This window comes from Barbus barbus, assembly GCF_936440315.1.
Source record: "Barbus barbus genome assembly, chromosome: 34".
Classification (NCBI taxonomy): Eukaryota; Metazoa; Chordata; class Actinopteri; order Cypriniformes; family Cyprinidae; genus Barbus; species Barbus barbus.
This window is the reverse complement of record NC_136762.1, coordinates 10,441,477-10,467,593: the sequence shown is the minus strand read 5'-3', so window position 1 is coordinate 10,467,593 and position 26,117 is coordinate 10,441,477. Positions and strand designations below refer to the sequence as shown.

Here is a 26,117-nt window from a genome sequence, read left to right as displayed (position 1 = left end):
TGATAGATGATGACCTAGTTTTGGTATGATGGACAAGAATGGGCTCAGCCCATGTGAGGAAAGTTTTATAACAATGCAAACAAACATTTCAACACCAACAACATTTTCCAGCCCACGCATTTTTTATCCATTGTCTTTGTTTCATTTATTTTTTTTAATTTCATTAATTCGGTTTAATTTCCCAGGAGTTATCGATTTAGTTTATGGTGTAAAATAAAGGTTCCAGGTCAATTCTCGTGAAGTGTGACGCGATTTTGGCTCCTGCCCCTTTAAAGGACAAGAACATCCTTCTGTCTCATCCAGTTTTTAAGGTGACGCGCGTCCACGCGCTCTGTTGTGCGCGCTCACAGACGTGTGGAAGCGCGGATTCATTTCTTCTGACTTTGGACTTACAGAATGATTCATTTAACCGAGAAGCCGAGCGAAACAACTTTTCTCATTTACTGAGGAAATTAGATCGGCTTACAGCACCTTTCAACACGACCAAAGGAATTCACAGGACATTTCTTGCTACTTAAGAACATGTTACTCTGAACGGTAGGTAGGACGGTGAATATTTAATATATAAGTGAAATTCTGATTTGTTATGTGTGTCTATACACTATACCTGTTATATGCGTGCAGCTATTTAATTCGATGCAGATTTTCACCTAAGTGAAAATATGATAATCTCTTCATATGGGTAGGCTAAATTGAATTTCTCATGCTGTCATGCATATGGTTCATAACCAAACAAATATTTAGGTTGTCCATATGCTTCATGTATGTGTTGTGGTATTTAGTATGAATTAGGCTATTAATAGCCTAATCTCAGAAGATCTTGCGTTGCTTGGCGTTTTGACTAAATGTGCTCTTGATCTCGATGGAAACCAATAAATAACATCTCAGCTAATAGAAACAGACTTAATATGCAAGTATGTTTGAAATTGTTATATGCATAATCAAAGATGTTTATACAGCCTAATATGTGTTAAGTCGCGGCTAAAGGGAGTTGTTAGTCACGCGCAGCCTTTTAAATGGTGTTTAGGCTGCATTTGTTATTAATATATTTATTTTTATAGCTTTATGTAAATTAAACGTTGCGCGCATTATTGAACTCGTTGTTTCACAGAGCTTGAAATTAATTAATGGCGTGCCGATGAAAGGACAGCAAGTGGGATAGTCTTGAGAAAACACAACATGTCTCAACAGCGGAGTTCAAGACTTCTCTCTTAGGCTACTGTCTAGCCGGTTCTATCCTATGACAGGATATTTAAAGTGTATTTTAGTACGCGTGTAATATGTCAAGGAAACGATGGACCATAGTGTGTGGTAGCCTAAATAGAAATATAATCACCTTCTCAAATTTTCACAATGGTAATATTTAGTGCAATCTCAAACTGCACAGTGGTTTTTGATAACCCTGAAAAGCTGAGGCAGACAGACTTGTGTTATTACAGTAAAATATGCCATTAAAATGTCAACACTATAAATGACCTACACAACTTGCCATTTTATAAGGTCTGAAATCTTTTAAATAGCCTAGTGAAATGCATTGTTGTTGATGTTTGTGAGGCTATTTTTAAGTTATAGAGGAGCATGATCAGGGTTAGAATTGATCTATATTGTAATGTGATAGGCAGTCACTAAATAAAAAAATAAAGAATAAAAAAAGCACAAAGGAATCAGATTACCTTCTTCCTCTTTAGTATTTAATTACATTATTACTGGCATTTTGGGCTTATGCATGACAGTTATTCCTATTCTAGGCTGTTTCTCAGAAAATGCTGCTATCTGTTTCCCCTCACTAACTATTTATATGTAATTAACTGAAAAATCAGAGATACTGAACTTAATCACTTTTATTGTACAAAATATGTACAGAATTAATCACCATACAGTTCTATAGAAAAATAATATATGCCTAAGTTTTTGTATTTAAATATTATGCTTACCATTTTTACAATATTTTCAAAATATGAATTTAATGTGTGAATTATAACAAGTTTATATGAGTGACCGAAAATAAATTGTGATTTAATGTGGCACTTTATTATTAGGTTAGTAACAAGAAATAATACTATATAAGCACAATGCACTAATTGCAAAACTGAGGAGGGAAATTATGATTTGCTGAAAGTCTGAGATATTTATAAACAAGCTAACTCAGCTTTATTGATTTGAAAAAGAAACTTTGTATGCTTCATGTTAATAATATAATCTCCTCTCCTACTGAAGTAATTCCTGGCACTGTTTGTGTGCAAATATGAACCCATTTATATGAGCTGAGTGTTAAAAGGAGATGGCCTTGGCATCACAACAGGGGCAGAAAAATACACAGTGCTAATGTTTTTCACCACTTCATCATAATCATTATAGTTAATAGGACCGTGTGTGTGTTCATGTGAACGCTTTCTGCTTTAAAGTGAAAGCAGCTAATAAAATCCTTGAGTCCTTTATGATGACACAGTCAAGAGTTTAGTCTCTCAAATCATCACTGGTTGTTCACTAGGGCGTGCATACAGTAGTTTTGCCTGCCAGTTTTACGTGCTTGATTTAAAATGCTTAGAGGAAACAATTACAGATGCTATGAAAGAAACAGTATCCGTGATTTAGCTTGCAGAATTGTCTGTTGCAGGAAAAGGATAGGATTCTGTCCCGGAAAGACAGAAATATGCCCTAAGACCTGAAGAAAGCACTGTCCTATTTGATTATGCACCCTGTTTTCAAGTGCCAAAGGGTTTTACACCCCTTACTTTTTTTGGTTGTCTTTAAATATTTATGTTCACGGCCTTCTTGTTGTATACCGGCATCAGTGTTTGATTTATTCCTGGATCGTACAGTGCTATTTTGATCATCTTGTTTTGTATTTCACTACTTTGGGATATGCCAGGCTGATCCTGACCACAAGAACTATAATGTTCCTACAGCTGTGGGTCTCAGGAGTATCTTGCATTTGCTTTTACCAGAAATAGAAACTAACTACTGTCTATTTTCAGATGATGTGTTAATGATTGTTTTGAAACACATGTTGCCAGAGAGTAGATGTGCAGTGTGGTGGGTTGAATGTTGGGTGAATATTGCAGTGTTTCACGGTTCACTGAATGTCCCCAAATACTATTTTGGAGAAATGTACCAGAAAGGAATTCAACTCATGTTTTTCTCATTAAAAATGAGTGACATGAAAGTAAAGGTGTAGTTTTTGTAGTTAAAAGTGACGTGGACATTTTGTGAGATGGAGATTTCTGCTCAACTAAGGCAAAATGCCGATTCAGAGTAAAAGTGGATAAAAAAGAAAGAATTTGAAGTCATTTTCTTTGTATCAGTGTTTTGCCTTTGTAAAGCAGTATTACAGACTGGATTGTAATAGGAAATCTATTATTTAGAAATTTTAGGAGCATAAATCAAATTGTGATGTAAAAAAAGAGGCACGTAAGATCTTAGATAGAGGACTTGGACCTTTGGGAGTTACTATTATGTTCTCACCAACACACTCTCATGGCCGTTCATAACTATTTTACATTTTGGCAATTGATGGTGACTTCTTATGAATTTGTATGATTTCAGTCAAACGTTTTTATGCAATATTCTTACTTCCCACTAAAAGTTAGGTTTGAGAATGTACCAATGAAATGTTCAAATGTAAAATGGGTTGTGTTTTCTCATGAGATTAGATCAGATACATTGTTTTCTAGCAAAATATGGTTTCACTATATGGTTATTTTGCTTATTATGCTTATTATGCTCACAGAATTCTTCTACATGGTTTTGGCTTCCTAAAAACAGTCAATATTCTAAACTATTGGTCATACTTTATTTTAAGGTCCAATTTTTGCTATTAACAAACCATTAACTATGACTTAATAAACTCATAATTTGCCGCTTATTAATAGTTAGTAAGGTAGTTATTAAATTTAGGGATGTAGAATATGGTCATGGAGAATATAATAATAAACAGCCATTATATTATTAATCGTCATGTTAATAAGCAACTTAATAGTGAGAATTGGTCCCTACTAAACTGTTACCAAACTTATATTCTTGTGGAACTTACTGTCAGTTCCAGCCTTAAAAATAACATTGATTTGATTTGGAATATTTCTGAATCACTCTCCAAACAAAGGCTAGACTGTATATAAGCTCACAGAGGATGCATTACAGTCCTGTAGATATAAATAATCTGATACGGCTAATGGAATATCCACGTTTTTACTTTTTGACCCTTCGAACTTTGGGACTGGTTTTAGGAAACCATTTTTAATGTTCATAGATCACTATGAAAGATGTAGTAGAGGAATGTTAAACACACTGCTTTGAACAGAGAGTGTATGCCATTAAATTTAATACAAGGAGGTCCTGGCTTTCAGTGCTTTAATAGATCTCCAAACATGCACATTCTGCATTCCAATTCTCTGAGCGGAGAACAACACTCACCCATCAAACACAATACAGACCTTTGATGATTTATATGAATTATATTTGGCTTGTCAAACTAACAAAGCAACATCTAAATCAAACTATCTAGGGGTTTAAAGCACAATTCTGTGCTGGGTGAGCTACAGTTCTGGCAAAAATGCCTTTTTGCAAAACCCCTGTGAACTTTGACGTATTCTTTATTTGTTCACATTAGAAAATGGCAGAAATATGATGCTGGACAATTGATAGTGCAAGCCTGATGTAATAGTTCACCCAAAAAGAAAAATTTGCTGAACTCACTCTCAGGCCATCCAAGATGTAGACGAGTTTGTTTCTTCATCAGATTTGAGGAAATGTATCTCTAATTCTGACGGCACCCATTCACTGCAGATGATCCACTGGTGAGCAAGTGATGTAATGCAAAAAATTTTCATATCTGTTCTGATGAAGAAACAAACTCATCTACATCTCGGAGGGTTTAAGGGCGAGTATATTTTCTGCAAATTTTCATTTTTGGGTGAACTACTCCTTTAAAAAGTGCGTAGATAGATGCCACAGTAGGATACGTTGTCTACTTACATGAGTAATAAATGGTGGTGCATTTGAGGTCAGACTGCAGGCAGCCTGTGAGTTGTGTAAACAAGTATATAGCCGTAGCTAATCTGGCTCACTAATGTTGTTGCTGCTTTTAAGGTTTAGTTGGTGTTGCACTTATCAGACACACTGTTAGTGTGTGAAGGTCTCTGAGTGCAGGATATACGCTATTACTCTGGGGAGAAAAAACCAACAAAACTCTCTTTTCATTTTCTATTTCTGCCAGAGCTTTAAGTGAAGGGCAGACCTCTTATAAGTCGCCAATCCCAAATTCAGTTTGGGTTGAATTTCAAGTAATGTGAAAAATCAAGATGCTTTCCTTAACTTGCATTGATTGTTTGCAGAAACACACGAGAATTGAGTAAGAAAAAAAAATAAATTCCTATGGTTATATTAATAATATTTTTGCATAATTAGACAAAGTCTGGTCCTTATTGCAGATTATGTCTAATTGATATGAAATACATGATGTCACAACTTCATGGTGGAATTTCTGTCTGTACAGAAGTCATTATTTTACAGACAAAATGTAGTCATAAACGGTTTAAAAGTTTGCATCAATAAGACTTTTTAAAATAAATTAATATTTTTATTTGCATGCATTCAGTTGATCAAAAGTGAATTTTTTTTCAAATAAATTTGGTTCTTTGAAACCATTTCATCAAATAATCCTGAAAAATCAGTTTCTTCAGAAATATTAAGTAGCACTACTGTTTTATATATTTTAATAATAAATGTTTCTTGAGCAGTAAATTAGCATATGACGAGTACAGATGCAAAAACCTCTAAGTGCCGTTTGAAATGTTCTTCTAAAATGAGCATTTTTATCACACTACTTTGTGTGTGTTCAGTAATTTCACTTTAATGGCAATGAATAGGTTCTTTTCATTCACGTTAAAGTGAAATAACTGAAGATAAACATAGGAGCCTAAGAAAAATAATAATTTTAGAAGAAAATCACCTTTTTTATTTATTTTGATCAAATAAATGCATCCGTGGTGAGCATACGAGATTTTCAAAAGCATAAAAAAATGTGAAAGACAACCAAACTTGTGAACGGTAATGTAAGTGGGGTGGAATATGATTCAGGGCTGGTAACCTGATGGTTGCTGGTTTAAATCCCACAAGGCGTCATGAGATATCATCATTGAGACTTTGACTAAGAAACTTTACTCCAGGTTACTCCAGGAGGATTGTGCCTGTATTAAGTGAACTGTAAGTAAATTAATAATGAACTAAGTTACTTTTTATTTGATAAATGACTACACTGTTTACTTACATTCTCTGTTATTTTTTTCATATTGTGATGTACAGTTAATCAGTGGGCCTAGTTGATTTGTCTGACCAAAATTAAGACTGTTTTCCAGCAGCTCTGTGATGTTGTGCCTGAGCAGTGTTGCTCTGTTGATTGTCTTATGGAAACTGATATGCCTGGAATAAAACACACTTGCCAGCTTAACTGGCAGGCGAATGCTCTTGCATTTAAGAGATGTTTTGTCTAATGACCTCTTTTCTTATCCTTAAATGGTTGCTTGTGAAATGTCGGTTGGTGTGCCATAAGGGTTGGCAAACTGATGTGATTTAAAGTCATTTGACTGTGTCCAGGGTTTGGTGTAATTATATTTTTGGCTGGGGCACAAATGGATATCCTGGGTTAAGTATACTTGATGAATTAATCAAAAGAACTTTTAAAGGTGATGCAATATAAACATTGCAGAATTGGTTTCTGGCCTTCATTGCTAATTTGTTGCATAACTCTATCTAAGAGTCATGCAGCACCCCCCAAAATTATTTGTTAAAAAATGTGCCCAGAACGTTAATGGTGGCATGACAACACAATCATTACATAAATAAAGGCTGATGACATATGTTCAGAATGCTGTCTCATACATCTAGTCCTAGGGTCATAGATGACTGGAGAAAACAATGCTAAATGCAATTAAATTGAAATGAAGAATAAGGCAAAATCTGACAAATTTAGTAGGGAGGAGAAAACACTTCCCTTAAGTTGTTGATATTACTGTATTTTGGCACAAATTCATCTCTCACTTGGCCCTAATCATCATCATCATCATCAAAAAAAAAAATCCCCCCCAAAAAAAGTTAATCATGAATTATGCCAGAAACAATAAGCAAAAAGCATGACACTATTGAAATTTTGGAGACATTTAAATATTAAACTTGTCTGTTTTAATCTATTCTGTTAATGTGATGCAAATAGCTTTGTATAAAGATGTGTATAATAAATTTCAATATTTGATTTTGCTTTTTAATAATGTGGGAGCTAAATTTGGGTACTGAAACAAAACCAGTTCAAAACTACTTCATTGTAGGGAAATAATACCAGTTTTCATGTTTATATAACCAACTACATAACTAATTATATAATCTTAATTATCAACTCAAGCATTAAGACTTTACAGACTGTGATCAAGGTCAAAGTTTTGCCCTTTTTATTGAATTATTGAAATTACAGGTGAAGTTTAAGAGGAAGAAGTAAACTCTGTTTATATTCCCCTAACACTGTGATTAGAGTGATTACATGGGTGTCTTCTTCCTGAATTTGCTTCTTTAAGTCCACCGTGTGGGTTTGTTTATACCCTCAGCACTTTCCAGCCTGTTTAACACAAAACCAACTAAATTATTCAACACAAACCTGATCATACATGATTTAGCAGGACACTCCTTTATTTACATCATCTCGATTAAGCATATGGTTTCCTCCTTTTGAGCACGCTTGAAGAGACTTCAGTCAACTGTTTCTCAGGAAAGATACTCAAATGACCTTCCTCTTTGAACCATGATCGATTGAGCTGAGATTTAGCAGAAGTGTCTGGATTTTGGTGTCTGCTAAAGGGCTCAGTCTCCCAATTTTGACATAGGCCATATTTATTTTTAGAGAAACTACTAATCTTTTATGTGATCCATAATTCATGTTCTAATCCACTGTATTTTGTGAATTTCAAGGGATTGTCTCTGTGTATTTAGTTCTTCTGGTTTGCGCATTGTCATATTTCACTGATTTTAGAGATTGTCTGAAAATTAATAATATAAAAAATATTATTGCTCATAAATGTCTGATATTTTATGCTGTTTTTAAATTGTACATAAATTATATAATCTTAAAATGCTTAAATAACAAAAAAACGTATGAAAATTAGATTTGTTCAAGATTGCGTTTATCAGTGTTATTAAATAACTAATGTTTATAAATATTGAGTTGAATTAAGGTCTTTGCTCACTGAATCCGAAATTCTCGTCCGAAATGGCAGGTCAGGTGTTTCTGAAGTGGCTCACAAAATGCTTTTTGGATTATGTAAAGAATGTACATGTCTAAGGAAAAAAGTGACAAATCTTTATGTCAAGTTAATGCAGGTGTGGGTCGGATGGACAACAACTTTCATGTGTAATGTTTTATTGCAGAAGATTTATTAAGGCCACATAAAGTATAGGCAGACAGAGACTGCCGTTTCAAGAGCTTGGAGCCATCTGGTTGTTAATTCTTTTCAAGCTGTGTTTACCTTAGTATTCTCTGCTGTGTTTTGATCCTGAAGGGTGCAGCTGGTGGCACGTAGGTCTGAAAGAATGGCCTTCCCTGGTTCTAGTTGGACGAAGGCCCAGCTTTAAGATGTATGGCCCCTGGTACCTGTCTCAGTGATGGAGAGCACCTCCACCATCTTCCTCCTCACTCTAGCAGTCTTGTGCAGAGCTGAGGTATTGATCAACATATACATTGTACAGCAAAAGACAGCAAGTCTGTGTGTGTGTGTGTGTGTGTGTGCTTACATAAAGATCTCATATGACCTGCAATACCTATTACTTATGTTACTTTTATAGTGATTTTGTGTCATTTTTGAACTTGAAGGTTTCAGTCTTTCATTGTAATAAACAAAAAAGGTTGCAGAAGAATGTTTTTGCAGCGATGCCTTAACAACCATTTTTGGGTTCATCAAAGAAACTTTCAGTGAACAGTTCTTTAAAGAGCCATTTTTTCTTTGTCAGAATTTCTTGCATGCAGGGTGATGAATTTTGGACAATATGATCAGAAGCATGTATCAAAGCAGTAAATAAGGGCAATTTTGCTTTCATTTTGAGATAGATGTATCCTGGTGTCATATCTGTCTTTCAGAGTGTGAGTGGGAAGACGGTGAAGGACACAGTGCAGGAATGGAACAGGTATCGGAACGAGTGCATCATGAAGATAAGCTCACAACCCACCCCCTCGGGTAGGCTTTTAGTTCATCCCATCTGTGTGTGTGTGTGTGTGTGTGTGTGTGTGTGTGTTTCTATATCAACATAGGAAAACTGCTAGTTGAGATTTACTATGTCTATGAAGAGACGTAAACACACAGTGAGGAACGTTTCACTAACCACTCTAAATGTTTGTCATGAATCTTTCTCGCAATATAAATCTAGCTTGCCTAACGAGTGTCAATAAGGATAACGTTACACTTCTAACATGGAATTTGACAATTAGATATACAATTTCATATATAATGTAAGCTCTGACAAGAGTATATAGAAGTATTGAACCTGTGTGGATCAGTGTCATATTCACATTGTCTATTTTCTCCATTAGGTTTGTTTTGCAAAAGCATGTTTGATATGTACGCTTGTTGGACAGATGGAGTTCCCAACACAACTGTGAAAGTGCCGTGTCCCTGGTATCTGCCTTGGTATGATCAAGGTATGGCTGCCAAGAATAGTGCCTATTGACATGGAAAAATAAAAATATGTTTTACACATTTCATGCAGTTCACTAATTTCATCACATCTTAAAGCTTAAAGAAATAGTCTACCCAAACATTTTGGCATCACTCACTCTTGTGACATTCCAAACTTAGATTTACTTGCGTGAAACGTAAAAGATGATATTTTGAAAAATGTTGTAACTAAACAGTTTTGGTTTCCCTTGACTTTCATTGTATGACAAAAATGCAATGGAAGTCAGTGGGAGCCGAACTTGAAGGTGAATAAATTATGCCAGAATTTTCAAACCTTTGTTTATCTTAAATTCATGCTTATGTTAAATCGAATTATGGGATTTTCTGTATGAATCATGCAAAACCTGTTAGAATAATCCTAGAGTGTTGTAAGTGGGTGTCAGGACATTTATATGCAGTTTCTAAGCTGTTCTGACTTATTGGCATTTTATATTCTGCCAGGTAAAAACCAGGTAAACACCCTCAGAAAAAAAGGTACAAACTGAGGTGGTACCCTAAGGTAAAAAAGCTAAAAGGTACATATTTGTACCTTATTTACCCCTAAATGGTACATATTATAGGTACATATTTGTACCTAAAGTGTGCATAGTAGTATTTTGGTATTAGCATTAGTAGTACCAAATACAGTACTTTTAGTATTAATATTTTGAATGGGTACTGCTTCAGTGACAGTTTTGAACTTTTTTCAGAGAGTGTTGCATTCTTTTAGAACATGCTAACCATAAGAATGAGCAATAATGGTGTTTTTGTTAACACATTATGAATTATGCTGTTGGTTATAATTTATGTGACTCTGCTCATTCAGCACTGAATTAATAAAAAGGTTCATAGTGGACTCTCAAATATTAGACATGTTTGAAAGCAGTAACTCAAAGAGCTGTTGTCTGTTACTGCCCTTTGTAGTGCGTAATGGGTTTGTGTCGCGGGAATGTGGTCCAGATGGACATTGGCTCACCGTCAACGACAGCCGCACATGGAGAGACCACTCACAATGCAATGCAGATGACAACGAGGAGAATCAGGTAAAAGGACCCCAAACAGAGCATTAAATGGTGTGTAAAATGAGAAAGAAACCTAAAATGAGTGTGTATATGGTTTATCAGTGGTCCTGAAGACCACTAGTATATTTTAGCAGATTGCATTTTTCTTCTCTGTATGTAATATTTTAATTTTTCAATGTTTTCAAAACATTTTTTTCTGTTCACCAAAAACAGTAATATTGTGAAATATAATTGCAATCTGAAATAGTTTTCTTTATTAATATGTTTTAAAATTAAATTTATTCCTGTCAGTGTCACGTGATCCTTCAGAAATCATATTAATATGCTGATTTGCTGCTTAAGAAACATGCTGTATTATTATCAGTGTTGAAAACAGTTGTTCTGCTTAATATATTTGTGCGGAAATCATAATATATTTTTTCAGGATTTTTTAAAAAGAGTAGAAAGATCAAAAGAACAACATTTGTTTGAAGTAGAAATCTTATAAATGTATTTACTCTCACTTTTTATCAATTTAAAGCATAATGTTGAATAAAAGTATTAATTTCCTTTTAAAATTTAAAAAAAAGGATATGACAAATAAAGTCAATTTTTATCAATTTTTTGGTAGACCTCCTTTATACTGTATGGTAAAATAAAGATTTGTTTTCGACTATGCTAGCTGTTTTAACCCTTAGAGAGCTTAGTTTAGAGAAATATGACTAATCAGTTGATAAACACATCTACAAATTGTGAAATAAATAGACATAATTAGTCGCGTTAATTATGTAATTATTCATGTTATGTTAAAACATTGAAATTAGTTGTTTGGCTTTGTTGAATTCAAGTTGCAGTTCAGTAAATTTCACTTCCTGTTGTTCAAGTTCAAATTAAAATTCCATATTTTAACTTCCTGCCCTTCTAGATTATTATATAAAGTCAATTCTCATTTCTTAAAATCTGAAATCTTCAGCGCCCTGTCAGGCATAAGTTCATGCCATTGTTCAAAACGATAAAAAAAATGTTCACTGAAAGAAACCAAGAAATTAAGTTAACAATTTAGATTGTGATGTATAGAGAATTTATGTAAAATATGAAACAAGCTGCATGAATTTATGCAGTTCTGTAATTTCATGAACCAAAGCGCTTGAAAAGCAGCCCCACTAGTGTCATTTGCAGAGCTCTGCACTCATTTCTTATTGGCACAGCAGACTTTATCTCCTGCTCGCAAAGTTATTTTCCAGAGTTATAGGCTATTACTCGCTAGTGTGATCCATGAATATAAAGCTGTCATTACTCTTCGCCTGAGGCTTTCAATGGCTGTCAGTATGGCAGAGTTAGAAAAATGTCTGAAAGTCTCTAAGAATGGATTTCTTGAGGCTCTGAAGCTTTGCCTTCATGTCCCACGCAAGACGTCTAAGAAGGTTCTTCTTTCAGAGTAGTCACATGAATTAAAATGACTCATGTCTGTATTCTTTTGCTTGCTGTCTTCACAGGAGAATCAGATGATGATCTTGGCCTATTTCAGGGTGATGTACACAATTGGCTACTCTCTATCCCTGGCCAGCTTGTCTTTAGCCCTTGTTATACTTCTCATATTCAGGTGAGTGACAGCTTTTCTTCATAAAGACGAGTAGAAAATAATATGCAGAAGAAAAAAATAATCATCACAGTAGGTCTAAATGAGTTGGTCAAAAATCATATTATATCATAATATACCTAGCCTACACTGCTCCGGGTGTGTGTTCACGGTGTGTGTGTTCACTGCTGTGTGTGTGCACTTTGGATGGGTTAAATGCAGAGCACGAATTCCGAGTATGGGTCACCATACTTGGCCATATGTCACGTCACTTTCACTTTTTTTCACTAATTCATTCACTAAATCTTAAGGTTTGATTATGAAGTCCATATCATAATTAAGATTTCATCTCAATTAATTGTGCAGCCCTAAGTATGCAGCATGCAGTAATGAATGTGTGATTTCCCTGAGGATGTATAGTCATTTTGTGCTTTAAAACTTTAACATGAGGTCATTAGTTTAGCAGGAGAATTGCAGTTTCAGCTCTCCATGAATAAAATTACAGTTTCAATGTGGTCTTTGTAATATTGCAGGAAGCTCCGTTGCACACGTAATTACATCCACACCAATCTGTTTGCCTCTTTCATCCTGCGAGCTGTGTCCATCCTCACGAGGGATGCGCTTCTCATGAAAGATGCTCCTGAGTTCAGGGACAACAAAGATGTTTCGATCGTTCTGAGTGACCAGGTACACAGAAAAACAGTGATGACTCCTACACACAATTACTTGAGGGTATTCTGCAAAACTTCACAAAAAATACAATGGCGTGCTTTTCTGAAATGAGAAGCAAAGTCAAAAGTATTTTTGTTTAATCAAATGCAAATTCATGTTCCAGTTACACTTAATGTTGACAACATTTTGCAGTTTGAATAAATGAGCTCAGGGGAGGCAAGAGAGATACTGCCTCTCGTCTTAACTTTTTACACTAGTGTCATTGTTGGACAGTGTCATTTAAAAAAACAAGTGATTTATACACTTTTTAAAGGGGTCATCGGATGCCCATTTTACACAAGTTGATATGATTCTTAATGCCATGTCTTAATGAAAAGTCTATAACATACTTTGGTAAAAATTCTCAATGGTAGTGTAAAAAAACACCTTTTTAAACCTGTCAAAATCAGCTCTGTCTTCAGCACGCTGATCTAGTCCATGTTTCTTTAAATCCCAGTGAGCTTTGCTGACTCCGCCCCTCTCTTCAGTGGAGTGACGAGCAGACCATAGATATGTGTAGATTCCCTATTCGACCGATCCGGATATGTTGATGCGTCAACCATCTCGCGTTCACCATAATAATCAATTAATTTTCAAAGATATACAAGCGTATAACTTGCTGTTGTAGAAGCACACAGTCAATGCGCTCAAAGATTCGCAGACCGTTCCAAAAATGGCGGATGGCTTACGTATCACGGCCCATAGAAACAGTCGATAATGAGGCATCTAGGTATATATATCTATGGAGCATACTAAACTTCAGCATAAAACTGGCAAACTAGCACATTATTAGGAAAGGTGATTTGCAAAGATTCATAAAAACCGTTATACTCACTTCTTCTGTAGATAAAGCTGGATCACGAATGATTTGCGCGAACATAGACGCATTTAGGCAGATCAGGATCGGCGCATTCCCTTCAAAATGAAAGTAATGTTAATCTTCTGCGTCTTCATCGGCTCAGATGTCGGGAGTAAATGACTACTGCTTTATTCATTATTTCACCGAAAAACTAAACACTTCAATCGCTTAATCGGAGACATCTTGTTTCCAATTTTGCCTCCTCAGAGGAAATGCCCTTGCTACAAAACTATTAAACTACGTGGTTTGGTATTGTAAACCCAGAGCTGGGTAGATTACTTACAAATTGTAGTATGTTACTTATTACAGATTACATGATGAAAACTAAGTTATTAAAAAAATTAGTTACTTTTAGATTACTTTTTATCTAACTTGTTTTAAACTTACCATTAAACATACTATATTGACATACAATAAAAAAATAAAATAAAATAAAAAAGCAAAGAGAAAGAAAATATATTAAAAAAAAATTAATACCCACTAAAATACATTAAACATTACATTATACCAGGGTTTCCTAAACTGGGCTTAATGTGAGAAATGCAGGGCGTTTGTGCTAGTAAAAAGCTAATAATCAATTCAATCATAAAATGCATGTCAATGTGACCATTAAGCAACACTGAACTGTAAACATGCAAATGTGTTGTTAAATTATTTTAATAGTAGCTATATTTCAAGTAAATACTACGTCAAAAAACATTTGGGAATCCCTTCGTTTTAAGATCTAATTGCTTGAGAGATGCTTTCTTAATAAATTAAGAATGATTTACTGCCATTGTGTGAATAACATGTAATCATGTAATCCATAAAAAGTAACTGTAATCTGATTATGCGCAATATAAAATGTAAATACTCTAATTACAAGTTCTTGATTTTTGGAATCTGATTACACAATCCAGATTACATGTAATCAGTTACTCCCCAGCTTTGAGTAAACCTCCATTAAACTCTCACAGGTGATGCCAGGCTGCCGTGTGGCTCAGGTCCTGATGCAGTACTGTGTTGGCGCAAACTACTATTGGCTACTGGTAGAAGGTCTATATCTTCACAACCTGCTGGTGCTGATGGTCTTCTCAGAGAACAGCTACTTCTGTGTATACCTCTTCATCGGCTGGGGTGTGTAATTTGCATTTTCCTTTTTTTTTTGGAACAATTGTCATGAAAATGAAAGAGTAAAACTTGATCAATTAAAATATTATAATTTGAAATATCAGCATGTAAAATATTTAAAAACATGCAGATATTTTCTGTATTCATAATCAGATATTTTCATCTTGTGCTGTTTTGTATTTTATCTTTTATTTTTTTTAACAGGAACACCTGTGCTCTTTGTGGTGCCTTGGATAGTTGTCCGTTACCTATATGAGAACACCAGGTAAGACGTGCCGAAAGTCTTGATGCAACAGTTTTCTTTCATTTGGTTAAAGATTAAGAGCAGTTTTGCTTAAGCATTACAAATGTGCCTACACATTTCTCAAGGTGCTGGGAGATCAACGAAAATATGGCATATTGGTGGATCATCCGAACGCCAATCCTTTTGGCGATTTTAGTGAGTTATTACCTCAATTTGTCTTAAATTTGAATTTGTTCTCTGATTGTATTGATAGTCACTCACATATGCTTACAGATAACTCAGAACATGGAATTCTCCCACTTCCACTTGAAAGCAACCAATGGAACGAAAATGTGGATCTGCCCCGACTTTGTTCCAGTGGATGTTTTTCAAGTTCAAGTTCAAGTGAGAGATTTGAGAATTCCAAGTTCTGAGTCGTCTGGAACGCAGCGTATGAATAACCAGTTAAATATACCCTCGTTCATGTATTATACATGGATGACTCATTAGTCTGGAGCATTCTTGAGGATTGTGTTGAGGAACTGTTTTAGTGCACTCAGATGATTGTGGCTGCCGATCCGTCACACTCTTGGAATAATTTGTGCATTTTCCTTCATTACACAGGATGAGAAGTCTTGTGTGTCTTTACACTGAACTTTCTAAGTGTAACTATTATATTTAAAAAGAATTATGACCATGTTTTGCAGGTGAACTTTTTCATATTTATAAGGATTATTCAGATCATCATCTCCAAATTAAAAGCACATCAGATGAGATATACAGATTATAAATTTAGGTAAGAATTTGACTGTTTTCAACAAATGAATTTTATATTATGTTCATCAGTATCATCAGTCTGTTTATTTTTCAGATTTACTTAATCTATTGGTGTATGCAGAATGTCTATGTATGAATTCATCCGTGTTACATAAAATGGAAATGTGTCACATAAAGTGCCCTAATAAGCTTTTGATGTTTCAACCGTTTTTAAAGGAAATCTTTCATCCTCTTCTTCAAATGTCAGCCTTGAGGGTAGCATGCATTTTAAGGAGCAATTTTTTTTTCTCACCAGAGACTATATTTCTAGCCTTCAAGCTTATATCCTGTTTATGCGTAATGGAATAAAATGTGGATTGAAATCTGACAATACATTGGTAACAATGATAGAGGCCAGTTAGATTCTTGACTTCACCACAGTGCCTCACTGTTGTCATTTAATCTGCCTGTGAAATCTCCCTTAAAGCTTTTAAAAACCCTAAAAGATTTAGATTTTTATTTTTATTTTTACTGAAAAAATTAATTTATATAAAAATACATTCTTTCTAAAAACAAATAAACCCTTCACCTGATATTAAATTGGGATTCAAAGAAAAGATGATGACATTTTGAGGTGAAATTGAGGTGGATTGTGTTTTGAATAATCTGAGTCTTTAATATTCTTGGTCCCTCAGGTTAGCCAAGTCCACGCTGACCCTCATCCCGCTGTTAGGGATTCATGAGGTGGTGTTTGCTGTGATGACAGAGGAACAGACTGAGGGCGTGCTTCGCAATGTCAACCTGTTCTTTGAACTCTTCTTCAATTCTTTTCAGGTACAACTAAGGGAATCTAGAGAGACAGCGGACCATGTCACAACATGGCCTAGTTCATACAGTGTACTTACTTTTTTGTTTACCATGCACTATTAGAATGTTGTGAATGTCCTTACGATTAATGCATTTTGACATAATAGTTCCTGTTGCCCCACAGGGTTTTCTGGTGGCCATATTATACTGCTTTGTCAATAAAGAGGTAAGAGGAATCTATTGTATATATTTGTATATTTAAATTATTTTTAAATATACATTATTTTAAAGGGGTCATATGATGCTTTTTTAAAGATCATTATTTTGTGTATTTGGGGTAACAGAATATGTTGACATGCTTTAATGTTCAAAAAACACATTATTTTTCAAATACTGTACATTATTGTAGGCCTCTCTCAAATGACAAGCGCTGTCTGCTCTGATTGGCCAACTGGCACAGTCCATTGTGACTGGCCGAACACCACAAGCACTCGTCGGAAATGTAACGCCCCTTACCATAATCGTGAGCTTCAGCTTTCAAAATAAAAGTAAAGATAGATAATAATGTCCTTAGTTTTACCATCAGTTAAAACCCGAGAGGGGAACAGAGACACAGTGATGAAGCTCGTATGTATTTGTACACAAGCCACGCTTAAGACAGCTGACGTGCTGTGTGTGACCCTGTCTCTCTCTCTCTCTCTCTCTCTCTCTCTCTCTCTCTCTCACATTAAGCAAATATTTCCACATCGTTACGTAGACATGTGGGGGAGTGTTTGAATGAGCCATTTTAGGGGAGTCTTAACTTTGATAAAGAATATCTCTTTGGTTTTTTGCAACTTCAGCGATCTTATCTATGCAAAATTGGCTTGTAACACTCCAAAGAGAAAGAAAAACTTGAATTTGCATCATATGACCCCTTTAAACATAATTTGAATTATGTAGATATACACTGCCATTGCTTCAGTCTTCAGTGTCACATGATCTTTCAGAAATCATTCTAATATGCTGATTTATTATCAAGGATGGAAACAGTTGTTGTGCATAATATATAATATATTTTGGAACCTGTAATACTTTTTCAGGATTCTTTGGTGAATAAAATATTTAAAAGAACGGCATTTATTTAAAATAGAATCTTTTGTAATAATATACAGTGCTGTTCAAAAGTTTGGGGTCAGTATATTTTTCTTTCCTTTTTTTATGAAATATATTCATATTTTTATGCAGCTAGGATGTGTTGAATTGATATAAACTGATAGTGAAGACTTTTATTGTTAGAAAATATTTCTAGTTTGAATAAATGCTGTATACTTTTTATTAATCAAAGAGTCCTGAAAAAGTATCATAGGTTCCAAAAACAATTTAAGCGCCACAGCTATTTTCAATAATAAATATTTCCGAAGGATCATGTGACACTGAAGACTGGAGAAATCGCTGTAGTGATGACTGATGAAAGTTCAAATTTGAATCACAGAAATAAATTATATTTTAAAGTTTATTAATTATAGAAAACTGTTATTTTAAATTACAATAGTCTATCTGTCTATGTAGTTTTAATTATTAGTTTTAGCTTTAGATATTTTAGTACTTCAACAAACTAAATGAAAAATGTTTCAATGTTTTAATATTTTATTTCAGTTAATGTTTATTTTAAGCATTGAATGTGTTTTATTATGATTTTAGTTTATAATAACCCTGGTAAATATCATGTCTTTGATTCTAGGTACAGTCAGAAATCAAAAAGAAATGGCAGCGATGGAAATTGGGAATAAGCATTTTGGAGGACCAACGCAATACAGGTAGCAACACACAGCAGGGAGGTGCAGGTCCTCGGTGTCACCACGACCCAGCCTGCTCTCCAGACTGCCCTCTGGACAGTGGCAGCCAACTGTCCTCAGACCCAACGCCCACAGCCACGCAACCGGCTGTTCAGCATCACCACCATCCCGGAGCAAAGAAAGGCAAGGCCTACTGCTACATCTCTGCCCGAAAGCAGGTTCTGAACGGGCTGGATGTGCCAGCGTTACCCCAGTGTGCCGGAGAGGGAGCAGTGATGTTTTCCGAGAGCTACTGTTGAACCATGTGGACTGTGCTGCCCATTGATTGGACAAACAAAGCCAGATATCATGGACTGTCTCATTGTTTTTAACTATCAAAAAGATATTACTACATCACGTTTCTCACATTATGCCTGGCAGCCCTCTTTATTTGTGTGTTTCTTGTTTACCACTATACCTCATTTTGGACACTAGATTCATTCTGTTATGTGCCAACATTGTGGATCAACTCAAAGACTGCCTACTTTACCACAAAGTTATTTATATTTTTGATTGCATGAGGATTATCTGTTTAAAGTCTACAGGTAAGACACACAAACATTACCTAGCCTGGAAAATCACCAAATATAGCCATCAGTATGTTAACCCCAAAAAGTTTTTGGACCCTTAAGTCACATATCCACTACCATTTAAGAATTTGTGATCAGTAAGATTTGTAAGAAATTACTACTTTTATTCAGCAAGAATACATTAAATTGATCAAAAGTGACAGTAAAGACTTATCTTTTGAACTTTCTATTCATCATAGCATATTGAAAAAGTACAGTTTCTAATATTAAGCAGAACTACAGATTTCAACATAGATAATAATAAGAAATGAGCACCAAATTTGGATATTAGAATGATTTCTGAAGGACGTGACAGTGAAGACTGGAGTAATGATGCTGAAAATTCAGCTTTACCATCACAGGAATAAATTACTTTTTAAAATTTATTCAAATATGAAACTGGTATTTTAATTGTGATTAATATTTTACAAATTGAATGCTTTGACTGTATTTATGAATAAAACATTCAGCCTCTGTGAGGATAAGAAACTTTGAAAAAATGTTGAATGGAAGTATATCGTATTATATTTTGCATTATATTTTGTTATTTAATGCAAAGTGTTTCTTTTTTTTTTTGTGCAGTTTAAGAGCCCAAATAATTTTTGGGGAGACTTTATGTAAACACCGTATAAGCACCAATAATTAACTTTTTTTTGGGGCATGAATAGCAAATCAATGCTAGACTTAAGTTCCCCTGACATTGTCACATCCTCACCCTGATTTGATATTGCGCCTCTGGGGGTGTTAAATATCTAATATGAAGGTTTTATATGGCTCTTCTGTAACCCTCTCAACCAGGACGGCGTGCTCTAGGCGATCTCTTACACAGCAGGAAATCTTAATTCCTTTTGTATGCTTCTGCATTCCATTCGATGGCCTAATCCCCTTTCATTTAGTGCCACGACAGAACCCAACTGTGAACTGTATGTCGACAATAGAGTTTAAAGAGGATTACTTGGTATTTTAGTTAACAGGCAACAGTAACAACACTATTAAACATAGAAACCGTTTGTTTCCACATTTTTATGAAGATTATGCCTTCATTTTTGACTGAGATCAATTCTTACACTGTACGCTTTTTTATTTTTTACTTCACCTGGACATTCTTTTTCTGTCAACATGGATGGAAGAATGCAGTAATAATAGTGATATCTGTATTGTACCTGAGCTTTCACTGTGATTTAGACAATATATTATGTTGTATCTAAATTGTATCCATCAAGTGGAGGTGGTTTCACAAAGGGTTGAGGTTATTCCAAGGCTCCGTTGACAACTAAAGCCACTTAGTGGATGTAGTGAGAACTGCACAGATGTGTTGTAGAGTTGTGATCGTCTCCTGAAGAAATCTTTTATCTCATTTGTAGTGCTGAATGGCATTAACCGGGTGCTAAGAGTTTGTGGTCATGCATGAATTTGTCAAACATATTGGTAGGATATCATTGTTGTAATATGGTAAGGTTTGTATAGATCTGATGAAACCACTGATGTTAAACACACAGTACATAGTTATTTATCACACGTCTTTCACTCATGTTTTGTCCAGTAATTATCTACATATTACAGAATAAGGTACTTTTCACATAGAACAGAGTTTAAAACGTGAGATGCAGGGCAGTGAAATAGGGGAAAAAATACTTATTTTAACATTATAAGTGTATCTGTAGACTGTAGACTTCTCGTTGCACTACCCTGCATCTTGTGTTTTTAAATACAAATATGAATTCTGTGTGAATGGCACCTAAGTGTGAATAAATAAAAGCACTGTGTCGACTTAAATGTTAAAAAGTTGTTAAAAGTGCTAATGTTGTTTGACGTTTAAAATAGTCATTTATGTCATTCAACACATTCCACAAACTTGATAAGATTTCATGTTAGGACTCCTAATATTGTGTTTCAGATCCACGCACACAGCTAAAAGTGGGTTAACCAGCTAGACTCCTTAAGGACAGCAACGTGTATACTAAATATCAATGTTGTATTTGCCAAAAAAAACACTTGTGCAATAATTTAATTTTGGACATATTTATTTCCATTAAAGCATCAAACTGAAATGAGAATAAGATGAATGTTTTCTTTGTTCATTTTGTGGGCATGTTCCTCTATTTCCTGGGAATGGCATAGCATTCATAGGTGCGGGGCATACGGCCAAAACTGCAATTTGTTGGTGTTGTCTCGAGCTCCTCTGGTGGCACTGTAGCTTTGAAGGTGAAGTGCTGAAGGAGGGAAGTGAAGAAGATAAAGAGCTCTGTACGAGCCAAAGCCTCACCGAGACACGCACGCTTGCCTGTCAAGAGAATAGACAGAAGTCGGTTTAAAAATCTTTTGAAGAAATAATTCTCCATGTATCAGCCATTTTATTGTCTGTGATTTGCCCTTTAAAGGAATAACTGATTTAACATGGTTATTTTTGTCCTAGTATTAAAACAGCGACAAACATCATTATTCAGTTTTCTATGGAATCCTGTTCCATAAAAAAAAAAAAAAAAATTAATTGTGGGACAAAAAGTCACAATTACTTTGCTTTTTTTCATTCTGTGTTGGAAACAAAAAACAGAATTGTGAGATGTAAACTTGGAATTGCAAGAAAAAGTCAGAATTCACAAAATTCTGTGTTTTTATTCTGCAATTCTGACTTTTATCTCAGATTGCAAGAAAAAGTTGCAATTATCTTTTTTAATTCCATGGCTAAAATGGGCTTCTAGGGTCTATAACGATATGAGTAATTTTATCTCACGGTAATGATATATATCACTATATAGTTATTTTTGCTTTAAAAAAGGTCTTTATGATATCAAATTTTTTGATACCATAGAAATTTCATAATTCTTGTCACCAGTGTCAAAAATCACAAAGAAACTAATACTAGCCTAAATAAAAAAAACCTCAAGCTCACTTAAGACAAGTCAACAGGCAGCAATTAAATAAGAATAAGAAACTAATTAAAAAGTTACATATATTGTATAAAGTAACTGAACGTATAAAAACACTGCATCTTCTTCACTGTGTAAATTAAATATATTTCTTAAAGTTCAGTGAGATCTCTCTTTTGTTGTTTGATTAACATGAATGTCAGACAGCAGGAATATTAGCCTGCTGTCACTTTAAGAGCTGCCCATATCCAATATACTGTTACATATGTGTTTTCCTTCTCAGCTGTTTGCTTTCACTTAAGATCTACATCACTATGTTTATGAGGATACTTGCAAATACTGGCATTTTGACACATAAAAATGTGTATTTAACCATTCAAGGCCTATAAAGTGGCAAAAATAACTCCCGTGCTCACGTGCTTGCACCTCTCTGACAGTGCGCGCATATAGTAAAATGAGTTCTCTTTCGCAGCTGATTGCGTTTTAATTCCTTAAATTCACTTGTTTTTAAGCCGCAATGCTTAAAAAGTTTTCATGACCAAATAGCACAGCAAAGTCACGTGGGCATGTAACGTGACTTTGCTGTGATAGACATGATAGTCGAAAATCTCTACTGTTGTCAAATTTCTATCAGTATTTTGCCCACCCCTTAGGGTTAGTTTTCATATAAAGCACAACATTTTTAAGGTCTAATATGCACAATGAAGTTCTAAACACACCCATGCCAAATACAACAAATGCATCATTTTTCTGAAATCGGCCATCTGCATCCAGGAAGTTCTCTGGATCAAAGCAATTTGGGTTCTTCCACAGTTTCGGGTCTACAAGCACGGAGGATAGCAGTGGGAAAACCATGACCCCCTAGAAAAAAAGTTCATATAACAAATAGACAGACATAAATAATAATACATGATACAAATAATACAAATAATAATGCATGCAATTAATTAATAAAGATCAAGTAAATGCATAAGAAGAATACCTTAGGAATGACATAACCATTGTATTCAGTGTCACACATCATCTTGTGCGGGACAGCGATGGGGGCGAGATCCATATTGCGTTGAATCTCGTGGATTACAGCATCTGTATACGGCAGGTTTTGTCTGTCCTCTACCGAGGGCCAACGGTCCTGTCCTACAACCTCATCAAGTTCCCTCTGAACACGCTCTGTACAGAACAAGTCAAAGTAAAAACACTCTGGATTCTGCTTGATGCTTGAAAAGAGAAGATCTCACCTTGAATGTCTGGGTGCTTCATCATCAGAAGCAAAGCGTGTCTGACGGTGGATGAAGTGGTTTCTGTTCCGGCACTGAACATGTTCCATACTACAGAAATCAAGTTGCCAAAATTATATTCTGTGTTAGGTTTGTCTTTCTCCTGCAAAAAAAAGAATGAAGGTGAATATTATTCATAATAAAACTGACATTTGGGATGTACCAATTCTAAAACTTGATGAAATGAAGGAAGTTATCTGGAATTGACATCATGTCATAGTTTCACCACCAGATGGTGTAAGTAAATGTATTGAGGGCCATAGCTATATATGAACTGTTTTAAATGCAATTCCTCTGAATTATTTACCTCTTTCATTTTTAACACAAAGGCCTCAATGAAGTCCTGTGGGCACGAGGAATCCAGAATATCCATCCGAGCCTGTGCCTCACGCTTGCAATACTCTCTGGCCTCTTCTAGGTCTTTAAACAGCTGATGGAGTTTACCGGGGAAAAGACTGACTAACCTTGGGAATATATTATAGATCTGAGAAGAAAATAAAGAAACATCAATGTATGTCCTCTTCTATTTTATAATACTTTTATTTAGCAAGGATGCATTAAATCAATCAAAAGTAATATTAAAGACATTTAGAATGTTACAAAAGATTTCTATTTTAAATAAACCCTGTTCTTTTGAACTTTCTATTCACTAAAGGATTGTGAAAATGGTGTCCACACAAAAATTAAGCAGCATATCTGTTTTCAACATTGATAACAAGAAATGCAGCAAATCGGGATATTAGAATGATTTCTGAAGGATCGTGTGACACTACAAACTGAAATAATGGATGCTGAAAATTCAGCTTTGCCATCACAGGAATAAATGACATTTTAAAATATATTAAAAATTACATTAAAACAGTTGTTTTAAATTGTGATAATAATACAGTATTTTTTAATCAAATAAAATGCAGCCTTGCTAAGCATAAGATACTTCTGAATGGTAATGCTTGAAAAATATGTAAAAAAAATCTTTAGTGTTCAATACCTGTCCAAGAGGACTACTGAGAATACTGAAGTAAGTATTTACAGTTCGAAGGAGAGACTTAAACTGTGGATCCTCAAGTTCAAACCTATGCCCAAAGACAATGCTGCAGATCACATTGCTTACAGCATTCATAAGCATTTCTGCTGGGCTGAATACAGAGCCTTTAAGGAGAAAAGAATAGCAAAGAGCTCAAGTTTCTAACATTTAGAGTGTTGTAAAAACTCAACGTTCTGGTCTTTTAATCAGTCATTCACTTAGTTGAACATACTGTACAATATATTAGATCTACACACGGCACTTTTGCTTCATGAACCTATTGTACAAGTTGCAAGAACTTGTTCCATGTGTTTTTTTCTCAACAATGCAACCACTGAATGTTTGATTTTAGTGTTTTACTCATGCATCCTGGATGATCCTGCATCAGATCCTTTTGTAGTTTACGTGTGCAGTTTGTTTCATCTGATAATCTAAATAAAAGCTCATATAAAAGTGATTTTACCTTCACAATTTTTAAACATTTCAACAAGATTCTCAGCCTCTTCCCTGACTTGTACTTCGATGCTCCTGCGGCCCATTCCAAAATTCTTCAGTGTCATAAGAGTGAACCTGCGCATTTCCTTCCAACGGTGTCCACTTGTGGACAACACCCCTGCACACAGATACAATGCACTTTTGATCTTTTTAGATTAAAAAAAATATATATATTCAAATAAATCATGTAAAACATTAGGCATCAAGCGACCTCACCATATCCATAAGTGGACTTCATCAACAGAGGATAGGTGGCCCTGCCACTGAATTCTTCACCAAGACCAATCATAGTATCCTTTAGGGCTTGATATCCAGAAATGATCACCACGGGAGTGTTTCCCAACCAGATGGTGACAACCGAGCCATACTTATTACTCAGCTAAAGTACAAAGAGTATTATGGGTTTGATATGGGACATTTCAATGTTATACTGTATGTACTATTAAAATAACATGTACGTCAAATCATCTCAGAAATTGGTGACTAATAACCTTAAACATAGTTAATACGGTATATCATTCGCTTTAATACAGTCATAAATGTATTAGAGCATTGTTGGTTGAAGGTGTTTTTGTTTGTAGGACAGTAATGCAAATAAAACACTGTATGCTTAAAAGTGGTATTGCATAAAGTTATTTAGTGTTAAAGACAGTGATTCAGTGTGTGGAAAACAAATCATCTTTGATACTGTCAGCCCTTTGAAGGTAACTGCATCCTTAAACTTCTCTAGAGAGTTCAGAAATCCCAGATTGGTTACCCTCACCTAGTAACGGTGGGGCAGTGATATAATATTTCAAATAAAAAAAACAGATGCAGTCCAAACCCAGTGAGAACAGAGAAAATGCGTTGACTGCTTATTCTTCAAAGCCTATGGTACACTTTTAAACATAAACGTTCCTCATTAACATGTTACATGGATAACCTTTAACATCATTGGATAGTTATTAACTTGACCTGCATATGCAACTGCCGATACTCAGATTTAAATAACTGAATTCTAGTATTAAATAGACCTACTCACCTCTAAATAATATTTGTAGGCTTCCTTGATATTAAATTGAAATAAATTTCCCAGCAGTGGTTTAGGCGCAGGTCCTGGAGGCAGCCGCTCAAAACTGCTCTGCTTTCCTCGAATCTTCCACAGCAATAACAGAGCCAAGACAGACATGACAACAGACACTGCGTTAGTCTTCAATGCCAACAATATATCCATCCTTCACATTTCACTCGACTGTTCTTTTAAACCGATTCACAGTAAGGAACCAAAAATGATGGTTGGCTTTTGGTTGATGACAATATGAGGTCTCTGCAAAACAAAAGTGGGAGT

At 35.0% G+C, this 26,117-nt stretch overlaps 2 protein-coding genes across 2 annotated transcripts; one reads left to right on the top strand and one right to left on the bottom strand.

The window, feature by feature from the left end:
- Window positions 1-301: 301 nt before the first annotated feature.
- On the top strand, window positions 302-21,179 carry LOC306853913 (gastric inhibitory polypeptide receptor-like). Its single transcript, XM_079391605.1, has 14 exons — window positions 302-537; window positions 8,544-8,703; window positions 9,119-9,215; window positions 9,569-9,676; window positions 10,617-10,735; window positions 12,190-12,296; window positions 12,806-12,959; window positions 14,799-14,958; window positions 15,157-15,217; window positions 15,322-15,391; window positions 15,883-15,971; window positions 16,627-16,765; window positions 16,923-16,964; window positions 18,462-21,179. Exons 2-14 carry the CDS (start codon window positions 8,647-8,649, stop codon window positions 18,813-18,815), a joined length of 1,557 nt encoding a protein of 518 aa, XP_079247731.1. The 5' UTR covers window positions 302-537; window positions 8,544-8,646; the 3' UTR covers window positions 18,816-21,179.
- LOC306853914 (cytochrome P450 2M1-like) lies at window positions 21,127-26,117 on the bottom strand. The gene is made up of 9 exons (XM_079391606.1): window positions 25,812-26,117; window positions 25,007-25,169; window positions 24,759-24,908; window positions 24,260-24,420; window positions 23,579-23,755; window positions 23,233-23,374; window positions 22,977-23,164; window positions 22,714-22,855; window positions 21,127-21,408 (listed from the first exon to the last, which is right to left on the bottom strand). The coding sequence occupies exons 1-9, from the start codon at window positions 26,001-26,003 to the stop codon at window positions 21,224-21,226; spliced, it is 1,500 nt and encodes a 499-aa protein (XP_079247732.1). The 5' UTR covers window positions 26,004-26,117; the 3' UTR covers window positions 21,127-21,223.

What these genes read in the sequence shown, in the direction of transcription:
- LOC306853913 (XM_079391605.1), top strand. Translation starts at nt 8,647, where the DNA reads ATGGAGAGCACCTCCACCATCTTCCTCCTCACTCTAGCAGTCTTGTGC. An exon ending in ATGACAACGAGGAGAATCAG is followed by an intron (nt 10,736 to 12,189) that starts GTAAAAGGACCC and finishes CTGTCTTCACAG; the next exon opens with GAGAATCAGATGATGATCTT. An exon ending in TCTTCTTCAATTCTTTTCAG is followed by an intron (nt 16,766 to 16,922) that starts GTACAACTAAGG and finishes GTTGCCCCACAG; the next exon opens with GGTTTTCTGGTGGCCATATT.
- LOC306853914 (XM_079391606.1), bottom strand. Translation starts at nt 26,003, where the DNA reads ATGGATATATTGTTGGCATTGAAGACTAACGCAGTGTCTGTTGTCATG. An exon ending in GAAGTCCACTTATGGATATG is followed by an intron (nt 24,909 to 25,006) that starts GTGAGGTCGCTT and finishes ATCTGTGTGCAG; the next exon opens with GGGTGTTGTCCACAAGTGGA. An exon ending in TCAGTAGTCCTCTTGGACAG is followed by an intron (nt 23,756 to 24,259) that starts GTATTGAACACT and finishes TTTTCTTCTCAG; the next exon opens with ATCTATAATATATTCCCAAG.